The 12,325-nt window shown below is 30.9% G+C and overlaps 1 protein-coding gene across 1 annotated transcript in view; it reads left to right on the top strand.

Moving 5' to 3' along the window:
* LOC115210729 (titin) overlaps nt 1-12,325 on the top strand; it is a 678,167-nt gene that overhangs the window by 129,863 nt on the left and 535,979 nt on the right. The window contains exons 37-48 of the mRNA XM_036506041.1: nt 303-332; nt 623-652; nt 1,325-1,351; nt 3,587-3,616; nt 3,989-4,018; nt 4,310-4,339; nt 5,017-5,043; nt 6,785-6,814; nt 7,121-7,144; nt 7,533-7,562; nt 8,406-8,435; nt 9,907-9,936. Of these exons, the coding sequence (XP_036361934.1) occupies nt 303-332; nt 623-652; nt 1,325-1,351; nt 3,587-3,616; nt 3,989-4,018; nt 4,310-4,339; nt 5,017-5,043; nt 6,785-6,814; nt 7,121-7,144; nt 7,533-7,562; nt 8,406-8,435; nt 9,907-9,936 (348 nt within the window). The remainder of the gene's footprint in view (nt 1-302; nt 333-622; nt 653-1,324; nt 1,352-3,586; nt 3,617-3,988; nt 4,019-4,309; nt 4,340-5,016; nt 5,044-6,784; nt 6,815-7,120; nt 7,145-7,532; nt 7,563-8,405; nt 8,436-9,906; nt 9,937-12,325) is intronic.

Here is a 12,325-nt window from a genome sequence, read left to right as displayed (position 1 = left end):
TGTTAATGTTAATATTTTACTCTTCTAATAAAATTCATGTTTTATATCATTTACAAGATTAACATCTTCTTACATTAGTTATATTACAATTCACATATTTGTATGTAACGTCACTTTGAAATAGTTTTAAACGATAATAATTCTTCCAGTATCCGAACAGATTAACATTGTTAAAGGTTTTAAACACATAATTGTCAAGGTGGGTTAGGTTAGAAACCTTTCTTCCAGCTAACTAGTACTGATTGTTAGATGTTTTGCAGTACCGTTTTTTAAAATATATAAATATTTCGTTAATTCTACAGAGGTTGAAACAGAAACTTCAACTCGTACAGGTAAGCTAGTGCGGATTTTTAAGCTCATATCTTGATACATTTAGTGTTTCAATACATTTAATGTCAGTATGTAACTTTCTTAATAAAATAATTAAAGTCGTGTTGTGTAGCATTTACTAGAGTAACATCATTTTACATTAGTTGTATTTCAGTTGAAGTACTTGAATATAATGTCACTTTGAAATAGTTTTAAACGAAATTATTGTTCCAGTATCCGAACACAGTTAAGATATCTTTTTGAATTCTTGTGTTTCATTTATCTGATGCATAACACTTTTGTCTTTCATTAGAAAAACAATCCCAGGTGGAATTTTCAGTTGGTGAGTGAGACATTATTACCTACAGTTGTCTTGCTTCTGCTTACGTCGTTGTTGAGTCTCCCTTTGAGTTATCCGCGTTTCTCTGTTTATTGATGTATTCAACACTTTGTCTTCAGTGTAAACACCGTAAAACATAACGTGTATTGTCTTCGAGTGTTGCAATGTTTGCTGCTAAAACATTTAAATCTATATGACTTTCTTGGTATAAGACTTTCCAAAACAACATTAAGAAATAGTGATAGAATAAAAAGTATCGTATCGTGTTTAAAAAATAAAAACATTATGCTTATATATTTTTCAATTTTATACAATGTTGGAACTAGTTCTTGCGTGATATTGCATTAGAAAGCAAAAAATAGAATGAACATAAACGATGTACTTATTTCATAATATAAAATAATAACTAGCTCTAAAAGTTTTACTCAGTCGCTGTCGTTGTCATAGAATGTATTTAATGGATTTTTCGCCTAGCTCATGATTTGTAAGTAATTGGTAATATAAAAAATGAGACTTTCTGTAATTACACACGAAATAGTATGCCGCTCTTGAGATACTATTTACGAGAATTGGAAAAATGGTATATATATTCTTTTCTATAGTCATAGATTAGCATTTGTTCGTAGCCATGTAGTAGAACTTGTGATTTAGTTACAATATTATTTGATTTCGCAGATGTGACAGAGGAAGAGTATCCAAGAGGTAAGCAGAGTTTTATCGCGATTTCTATGAAGTAAAATAAAGAATTGCATCAAAGAAAGAAATCTTTATATTTTGAAACATAATTAGGTTATAATAAATATGTTTAAATAAACGCATACTGAATATATTTTCTCAGTATTTGTAAGCATTTCAAATTTTCAGTAATCTATTTCGTCATATTTGTGTAAAGCACCACATAGTTATGATGTTGATACATCTCCGAAATTTTCTTATAATAGTCTTAATAGAGTTTAGCTAATATTTTCAATTGTTATATATGTTTTACGTAATAATTTTATTGGTATTCTTGTTATAGTGGACGATGTTTCACCATCATTACATATAATAATAACAGCACTCCACATTGATCTTTTTAATGGAATCATGTTTTTAGATCTATATATGCTTAATAGTCATGGTTTAATAGCACACTTTAGTTCGATGTACGGCTATAATTTTCTGCAATCCGGTTATTCGATTGTAAATAGGTGTCGATTTGGGCGACAATCTCCTCTATTTTTATTATTATTGAGTGAGTGAGAATTGTATGTCAGCAAAGTGACACTGGGTCAAATATATGAAACCCAGTATACCCATCATGACTATCCGGCCGACATGGGTACACCAGCGACATGCACCACAACCATATGTGAGCCACATGGTGATCGCATATCACTATAAATTGCGCATGATCTTCCATGTGGGGACCAGTTAGTATTTTCTTCAGGTCGAATAGCCCCCACCCGTTCAAAAGTCATTGGATTGGGTTTGTTTATGAATGTTGAACAAAGCACGCATATTTCGAAAGTGAATTATGTAAACCCTACAAAATTCCTGTCCACACATAGCTATGATACTCCCTCCCTTCTTCTGATTTCAATCAGAGATGGACCAGAGGACATGCTCAATTGTTTAATGTCAAGCAACTGAGAAGAAAATCTCTGATATTGTTCAGAATATTTTCTGTAACTTATCATTTACATGAAAACAAAACATGTACATAATAACATTTCCAATCAGTTAAGTTCAGAAGCCATGAGATCCACTGCCTGATACTGCACCAGGGCATTTATTATTATTATTATTATTATTATTATTATTATTATTATATTATTATTATTATTATCATTATTATTATTATATCATTATTATTATTATTGCTATTATTATTATTATTACTATTATTATTATTAATGTTATTATTGTTATTATAATTATTATTATTATTATTATTTATTATTATTATTATTATTATTATTATTATTATTATCATTATTATTATTATTATCATTATTATTATTATTGCTATTATTATTATTATTACTATTATTATTATTAATGTTATTATTGTTATTATAATTATTATTATTATTATTATTATTATTATTATTATTAATATTATTAATATTATTATTATTATTTTTATTATTATTATTATTATTATTATCATTATTATTACTATCATTATTATTATTATTATTATTATCATAATTATTGATAAACTTTAAGAAAACTGTTTTCCAGAACGATTATTTTTATCATAGTATTGATGTTCACGTTTCTATTTAAGTATATGAAGTGTCACAGTTTGTATTTTATTTATGGTTGCTATTTTATCGTTAAGGTTTATTATTAGGAGGAACGTTCACTTTTTTTTATTCTTCAACTATTTCCACCCAAATTTGTCGTCGTATTCAACATTTCCAATACCAACAGGAGAATATCATATCCACTTGTCTTTATATTTTTATTGATATACTTCTGGTTCGAAAATCTTGTTGATATTCTGAAAGAATTCCGCAAGTTGATTTGTTGTGTCTTGTTACTGTTTAATTCGTTTTGAATGTTATTTTTTCCTTTTAAGTGCTTTTTTTTTGATATCACATTGGTTTTCAGTATGTATTTGAAATAGCTAACATTACCGAAACTTACTTCTAGATGTGTGCTATTCCAAATTTAGATATTCTTCAGTCATTTTGTGTCAGTCATATTTTCGCTGTCGAGGGTATCATTAGAATTTCTACATAAATTGATATCTCTGTATCCGAGATTGATATGTGATTATTTTCGAAGATCTATGAGACAATTATTAAAGGTTCTAAACACAGATTGTCAAGGAATATATTTTCTCGTAGGCTTAGGTTAATACCCCTTCTTCCAGCTAATTAGTACTGATTATTAGATGTTTTGCAATACCGTTTTTTAAAATATGTAAATATTTCGTTAATTCTACAGAGGTTGAAACAGAAACTTCAATTCGCGCAGGTAAGCTAGTGCAGATTTCTAAGCTCCTATCGTCATACATTTAGTGTTTCAATACTTTTAATATTAATATTTTACTCTTCTAATATAATTCTTGGTTTATATCATTTACAATGTTAACATCTTTTTACATTAGATATATTACAATTCACATATTTGTATGTAACGTCACTTTGAAATAGTTTTAAACGAAAATAATTCTTCCAGTATCCGAATGCATTAACATTGTTAAAGGTTTTAAACACATCATTGTCAAAGAATATATTTTCTCGGAGGGTTAGGTCAGAAACCTTTCTTCTAGCTCACTAGTTCAGACTGTTAGATGTTTTGCAATACCGTCTTTTAAAATATATAAATATTTCGTTAATTCTGCAGAGGTTGAAACAGAAACTTCAACTCGCACAGGTAAGCTAGTGCGGATTTTTAAGCTCATATCTTGATACATTTAGTGTTTCAATACATTTAATGTCAGTATTTAACTTTTTTAATAAAATAATTAAAGTCTTGTTGTATAGCATTTACTACAGTAACGTCATTTTACATTAGTTGTATTTCAGTTGAAGTACTTGTATATAATGTCACTTTGAAATAGTTTTAAACGAAAATAATTGTTCCAGTATCCGAACACAGTTAAGATATCTTTTTGAGTTCTTGTGTTTCATTTATCTGATGCATAACACTTTTGTCTTTCATTAGAAAAACAATCCCAGGTGGAATTTTCAGTTGGTGAGTGAGACATTATTACCTACAGTTGTCTTGCTTCTGCTTACGTCGTTGTTGAGTCTCCCTTTGAGTTATCCGCATTTCTCTGTTTATTGATGTATTCAACACTTTGTCTTCAGTGTAAACACAGTAAAACATAATGTGTATTGTCCTCGAGTGTTGCAATGTTTGCTGCTTAAACCTTTAAATCTATAGGACTATTCTTGGCATAAGACTTTCTAAAACAACATTAAGAAATAGTGACAGAATAAAAAGTATTGTATCTCTTGTTTATAAAAAATAAAATCATCATGTTTATATATTTCTTTGTTTTATACAATGTTGGAACTAGTTCTTGCGTGATATTGCATTAGAAAACAAAAATAGAACGAACATAAACGATGTGCTTATTTCATAATATAAAATAATAACTAGCTCTATAATTTTTTACTCAGTCGCTGTCGTTGTCATAGTATGCATTTAATGGATTTTACAGCTAGCTCATGATTTGTAAGTAATTGGTAATATAAAAAATGAGACTTTCTGTAATTACACACGAAATAGTATGCCGCTTTTGAGATATTATTTACGAGAATTGGAAAAATGGTATATATATTCTTTTCTATAGTCGTAGATTAGCAGTTGTTCTTAGCCATGTAGTAAAACATGTGATTTAGTTACAATATTATTTGATTTCGCAGATGTGACAGAGGACGAGTATCCAAGAGGTAAGCAGGGTTTTATCGCGATTTCTATGAAGTAACATAATGAATTGCATCAAAGAAAGAAAGTTTTATATTTTAAAACATAAATGAGGTAATAAATATGTTTGAATAAGTGCATACTGTATATATTTTCTCAGTATTTGTAAGTATTTTAAATTTTCAGTAATCTATTTCGTCATATTTGTGCAAAGCATCACATGGCTATATTGCTGATACATATCCGAAAATTTCTGATTATAAATAGTCTTTTACGTAATAATTTTATTGGTATTATTGTTATAGTGGACGATGTCACACCATCATTACATATAAAAACATTGATAATTTTAACTGAACTAGGTTTTTAATAGTTATGGTCTAATAGCACACTTTTGTTCGATGCAACCCGGTTATTTGATTGTAAATAACGATGTTTTGTTTTTATACCAGCATCGTCTAATCAACTGCTTTGTTGTATATGCAGGTTTCAGAGTTCTAATTGCTTAGGAAAATGCTTAATATTTTTTTAATATTTTCTAAGTAGTAACTAGTATTATTGTATCAGCATCAGCTTCTTCTTCTTCTTCTTCTTCTTCTTCTTCTTCTTCTTCTTCTTCTTCTCTTCTTCTTCTTCTTCTTCTTCTTCTTCTTCTTCTTCTTCTTCTACATTGCGTAACTTGTACCAATTTCATAGCATACCGAGTGAAGAAAACAGTTGAGCTTCGCTGTTAGAAGTAATACTTGTCTTCATGCACAAGTGTCGATTCGGGCGACGATATTCTCTATTTTTGACCTCGTGTCTTTGTAACTTATCCCCCTCCTTCTTCTTCTTCTTCTTCTTCTTCTTCTTCTTCTTCTTCTTCTTCTTCTTCTTCTTCTTCTTCTTCTTCTTCTTCTTCTTCTTCTTCTTCTTCTTCTTCTTCTTCTTCTTCTTCTTCTTCTTCTTATTATTATTATTATTATCATTATTATTATTGAGTGAGAGAGCAATGTATGCCATCAAAGTGACACAGAGGTACACATATATGAAGCCCAGTATACCCATCATGACTACCCGTCTGATAAGTGTTGACCGCCAACATGCATCACAACCATATGTGCGCGACATGGGGATCTCATATCAATATAAACTGCGCATGGTCTTCTATGTTAGAACTTTCTTTAGGTCGAGTACCCTATCCCGTTCAAAAGTCCCTGAATAGTGTTTGTTTAGAGATGTTGAAGGAAGCACCGATGTTTCTAGAAATATATTATCTAAACTTCACCAAATTCCTCTCAACACAGGTATAATGCTCCCTCACTACTTCCGTTTGTGATCAAATATGCACATATCGTAAGCCACTAAGGGACATGTTCAATTGGTTAAAATCATGTAGCCGTGAAGCATTTTTGAGATATGAATTATATCCCTATTATTGTGAACCTGTATATACTCGAGTAAAGTCTTCCTTTTTTTTTTATTAAAATCCCACAAATACTGGCCTAATTTGTTTGTATAATATGCATGGTACCGATACACCTTGAGATGATAAACTATTGAAACTACTGTCTTAGTTTCATATTTTTTTAGCTTATGTGTCGTAGAAACATTTAGGGTGTAATATTTGAAATGAAAACAGTAGAATTTTTGGGAAGAACTGGATGGTCATTGAATAAACTCTAAAACGCGTGGGAAATAAAAGCTTTTCAGCATGAAATTAAATTTAGTTATTTATTATGTTAATATTTATTTCTACATTGTTTACATTATTTGTTAATTTAACAGAATCTGTACCAGAAACAGAATATTGGATAGGTAAGCATCTGAAAATATATGTTGAAATAAATATTAAATAATTTTGATTCAAAAGAAACTTTTGATCTTTAAACGCATTGACTATAAAAGCCCTTTAAAATTATCATTGCGCTCTGTTACACTTTTGTAAGAAATGCCTAGTTGGGGAATACATTTGCTATGATTATATTTGTAATTTGTAATCCATACTTATTTACGGCTTGCATTATTTAAAAACATATATAGGAAGTTATATAGAATATTAAGTTCTTCAGTCTAAAATATTAAGTTTTGAACTTAAAGAAAATTCTTATATTTTCCATTTAGATCGACCCCATGCTGAACAAATTGGTGAGTTTATTTGGTTTTAGTGTCAATAATTACACACGATATTAAGTTTTGCGTAGGAGAAGGTAGCATAAATATTGGAGTTGTGCTTGAGCTTACAATTTTCTACAAATTCTTATGTGTCATTTAGAAAAAAATCTTTATATTATCTTATTAAAACAATGGTACTTTTTTGATACTATACGTTTTGGAAACATTTAATTGGGACATCCAATATTTCGTAACATCATTTCAGAAACATTCATTGTAAATATTATTCTATAATTTCTAAGCTAGTTATTTTATTTTCTCTTCTCCTCATTATATTTGTAAGAGGCTTTCAAGTATGTTTAATTGATACATTAACATTAATACAATGAAAAGTTGATAAGTTATTTTATTAAATTCACAGAAATAATATCGGAAACCATAACTCGTGGAGGTAAGGAATCTTTCCAGTACATTAATAATTCAGCATTTTCTCTTTATCCTGTTATTGTTACAATAACCGAAAAGGTGTCCTTTTTTCAATTACTGTCCTACTCTTTCGTTACTGTATTTATTTTGAGATGCTCTGTGTTTCTTTCAATTACTTTAAATATAACAAAAAATTTAGTAAAATAACTTAATTATCATTCAGCTAGTGTTAGGAGAATAGAATAAATTGTGACTAAGGTTTGGTGGAAGATTTTAATTCAGAACTTTTGAAAATAAGACATTTGTACTACAGAGCCAGAGCCGGTTTCAGCCGGGTTAGTAACGAAAGGGTTAACTGAATTGAAGCAGTGGTGTAACCATGATGTTCTGGCGATCTAAACAGGTAGCCTTCTATATCTGCATTAATTTGCAATTGTACAATTGTACTGTGCAGTGTGTAGCGTTACTCAGTTTCATGGAGACAAATATTTGTGTTTAATCTGTAAAATGTTCGGCAGTGGCATTATATATGTGCATTTATGCCTATAAAACTCCGAGTAATGATTGATTGAATCACTATTTCCTCACAAATATAAACTCTATGCAATGTACCAAGTGCTCTTCTCTTTCATTTATACTGATGCACGAATAGATGTATCTATGCATAGATATATGGGTCAATTTAGTTTTGTATTTAGAAAAGTATGCACACATACACAAAGATAATTTCGCACTCATAAAGATACATCGACATGCAGACGCGCGTGCACATACACGCACACAAATATTCACATGCATACATGAATTCATATATGCATGCACATCGACGTATAATATGACAATTTTTCTTCATTTTAATTATGTTTAGAAAAGCGGTCGAAAGTGGAAGCCGCTCATGGTGAGTGTATATTATGAAACAATGTTTCTAACTTCCAGTGTTGGCTATTTGCTTCTAATTATGAATTTCAGTGTCTGCATAACATATCATCATTGACTTTAGATACATTCAAATATTTGATTTCGCTTATCTATACAACAAAATGTATTATGGTATAATCACAGAACGATGCTCTTCAGAAAAGTAATCAAAAAGACGATAATTCTCTCTAAAACATCCCTTCAAATGTGCTGCTTCATAATTTAAAATGTACTGCAATCCTCCATAACACATCCTTTCAAATGCGCTGCTTCATAATTTAAAAGGCACTGTAATCCTCCTTAACACACATCCCTTCAAATGCGCTGCTTCTTAATTCAAAGTCACAATAATCTTTCATAATCACATCCCTTCAAATGTGCTGCTTTGTAATCTAAGGTACAACAGTGCCCCATAACACATGACTTCAAATGCGCTGCTTCGTTGACATTTCTTGCTTGTATTATCCAAATTTTGACCTTTTAGTAAGTGTTGGTACAATTGCTTAATATATTCTCTATTTTAAAAGTATAAATGAATGACACGTACTTTTGTCACATTTCCTCTATTTTCATCATTCATTAGCCATTTCAAGTACAATCTGCTTAAAATATCTATTATTGTGCTGATTGTATGGAGTTTAATAAGTTGGAAACTTTATAATTGCATAGACTTAGATTAATTTAATTTCTTTTAGAGTTTTCGATATATTATTAATTAGGATCGACATATTTAATAGAACGACAGATAAAATACCTCGAGGTATGTAGTTTTTGATATTCTAGATGCATTAGTGACATAATCATCTATGCTCGCCAGTTACAACATAAATATTGTGAATAATGCAAACAGTTGTAAATTACGAAGTTGTGTGAAAAAGTGAAGCTGAAACAGAAAACACACATACACACACACACACGTAAACTATATGTGTATAATTGGATGTACGACTATTACTGTATGAGAACTCCACGTAGATTATCGTTAACCTGTCGGTTTCTACAATAATAATTAGTCGACCATTGTATTTAGCAGTGTAACTAGTTATGATAAACAGACCAGATGCAGTGGAATTAAGATAAACAACTGTATAAAAATTTAGACCTTACACTTCATCATTGCAGTCACTTTGAACTCAGCACTGGGTGTTCCAGGTGCTTATGAATGCCTAACTGCAATTGTTACACAGATTAAATATCTCCTCTAAAGTGTTCCTCTGATGATCCATAGCGGTTGGGCATCCATATGCATTTGGAACAGCCAATGCGCAGTACTAATGAACTGAAATTGTGAATCGTACGTAGGAACTAAATTTTTAAACTGTTGTGTGTGTGCGCACGCGCGTAGACATTCGTTTGTTACAGATTTTTGGATAAATGAAGACAAGGATTTTGGTTTTGTGTGAAATAATCTAGCAATGTCCTTATTGTATTTTATTTTAAATTTTATCCAGAAAAACCATCTGAAATTGAATCTACAGTTGGTGAGTTTAATTTTAAACAATTTCACTGGCTTTTAATGTTTGGCTTCAACGTTCGTGTATAGCGGTGTGAAATCTATAATAACGCAACCGTTTAAAATATTCTATATCTGAAACATACACATTACACACACACACATACACACACACACACACACACACACACACACACACACACACACACACACACACACACACAATCAGACACACATACAAACATTTTCTCGTAGCAACTTACTAAAATCTGACGCATGCATATACCTTCATAAAGAGACTATACAATTACATAAACTATGTTTAACTCAGTGACGATGCATGTATCATACAGTGTTTGTATCGTTGTGTAGAAAACATTATAAAATATTGTAAATGCACCAATTTAGTAGCTTTAATGTAAATATTTAAAATATACGCGGATATGTCAAATTTGTTTTTGATGAAGATGCCTGTAGTAATGCTGATTTCCAAAACGAAGTATTTGCATTCATATAATTTACTGCTTACTTTCTCTTCGTGCTTTATATATTCTTTGGAGAAATCGTACGGTTCTAACTTGCAGCTGTTGGTGTAAAATATGTCTTCGTTTTGTTTGCTTTTGAAATTTTGGTGATTCTTTAATTCTGTTTTCATTTCCGTCTTTAAAATATCTCCAACATGATAGAAGGGAAAGTTATAGATGACTTAGATAATAGAATATCCTTCGTGAAAATCAAGAAAGCAAACCCATTTTTCGAAGTGTAATAGTCAGTCAGAGTTTTCACAACAGAAGCACAGATCTGCAGTTTTTACCCACAAATATATAAAGACCCGTGCACACACACACACACACACACACACACACGCGCGCGCGCTTGCCCTTCATCCTTTCAATAAAATACCAGTTGAGTACTGGTGTCGATGTAATCGACTTGCTGCTACCACTAAACTTGCTGGCCTTGCGAAAAATTTTGAAAGCGATATATATATATATATATATATATATATACTAAGCAATAAAGGGTTTAGCAACGAATTGCCTTGCCACATACCGAATTTAGAAATAGCAGTCAAAGAGTTATAGCTATTTCTTCTACTAAAAAGGGAGATCTCAGTAAAAACAGCAATTGGAAGGCAGACACAAACAGGTAAGAGAGAATGAATTGACGGCAATCTATCATACAATTTTAAGTTATCTACGGACGTACGTTTCGAAATCAAGTCTTTAGGAAAGCATACGAATTAAATATCAAATAATTCTATCTTACCAAGAATTATTTGATATTTAATTCGTATGCTTTCCTAAAGACTTGATTTCGAAACGTACGTCCGTAGATAACTTAAAATTGTATGATAGATTGCCGTCAATTCATTCTCTCTTACCTGTTTGTGTCTGCCTTCCAATTGCTGTTTTTACTGAGATCTCCCTTTTTAGTAGAAGAAATAGCTATAACTCTTTGACTGCTATTTCTAAATTCGGTATGTGGCAAGGCAATTCGTTGCTAAACCCTTTATTGCTTAGTATTACTTAAATTTTCCTCGAATGAGGCTTTTACATGCCGAAGACTACTTGGTGTAATTGATAATTATTCCAAATTAATTAATTTCACCCTTCATTATTACGGATAAATATATATATATATATATATATATACATATATGAATATATCACTAGACATATTTGTGTGTCTAAATATTAGTGTACACATTCATATGAATTTGTGTACACACCTACACACAAACATATACACACATACATACATATATATATGTATACGGGCTTCTTTCAGTTTCCGTCTACCAAATCCACTCACAAGACTTTGGTCGGCCAAGGCTATAGTAGAAGACACTTGCCCAAGGTGCCACGCAGTGGAACTGAACCCGGAACCATGTGGTTGGTAAGCAAGCTACTTAACACAGAGCTACTCCTGCACCTATAATATGTATATATATATATATATATATATATATTATATATATATATATACATATATGAATATATCACTAGACATATTTGTGTGTCTAAATATTAGTGTACACATTCATATGAATTTGTGTACACACCTACACACAAACATATACACACATACATACATATATATATGTATACGGGCTTCTTTCAGTTTCCGTCTACCAAATCCACTCACAAGACTTTGGTCGGCCCAAGGCTATAGTAGAAGACACTTGCCCAAGGTGCCACGCAGTGGAACTGAACCCGGAACCATGTGGTTGGTAAGCAAGCTACTTAACACAGAGCTACTCCTGCACCTATAATATGTATATATATATATATATATATATATATATATATTGGCCTGCTCGCTTAGCCAGCGGGGTGGCGTCATTCGAAGGCTAAAAACAATGCGAACGCGTTGTGACCAGTGATGTGCAACTACATCTGATGGACTGGTCGGTC

Source organism: Octopus sinensis, linkage group LG1 (assembly GCF_006345805.1).
Source record: "Octopus sinensis linkage group LG1, ASM634580v1, whole genome shotgun sequence".
Lineage (NCBI taxonomy): Eukaryota > Metazoa > Mollusca > Cephalopoda > Octopoda > Octopodidae > Octopus > Octopus sinensis.
Note: the sequence above shows the minus strand (reverse complement) of the source record. Positions and strands in the feature narration are given on the sequence as shown.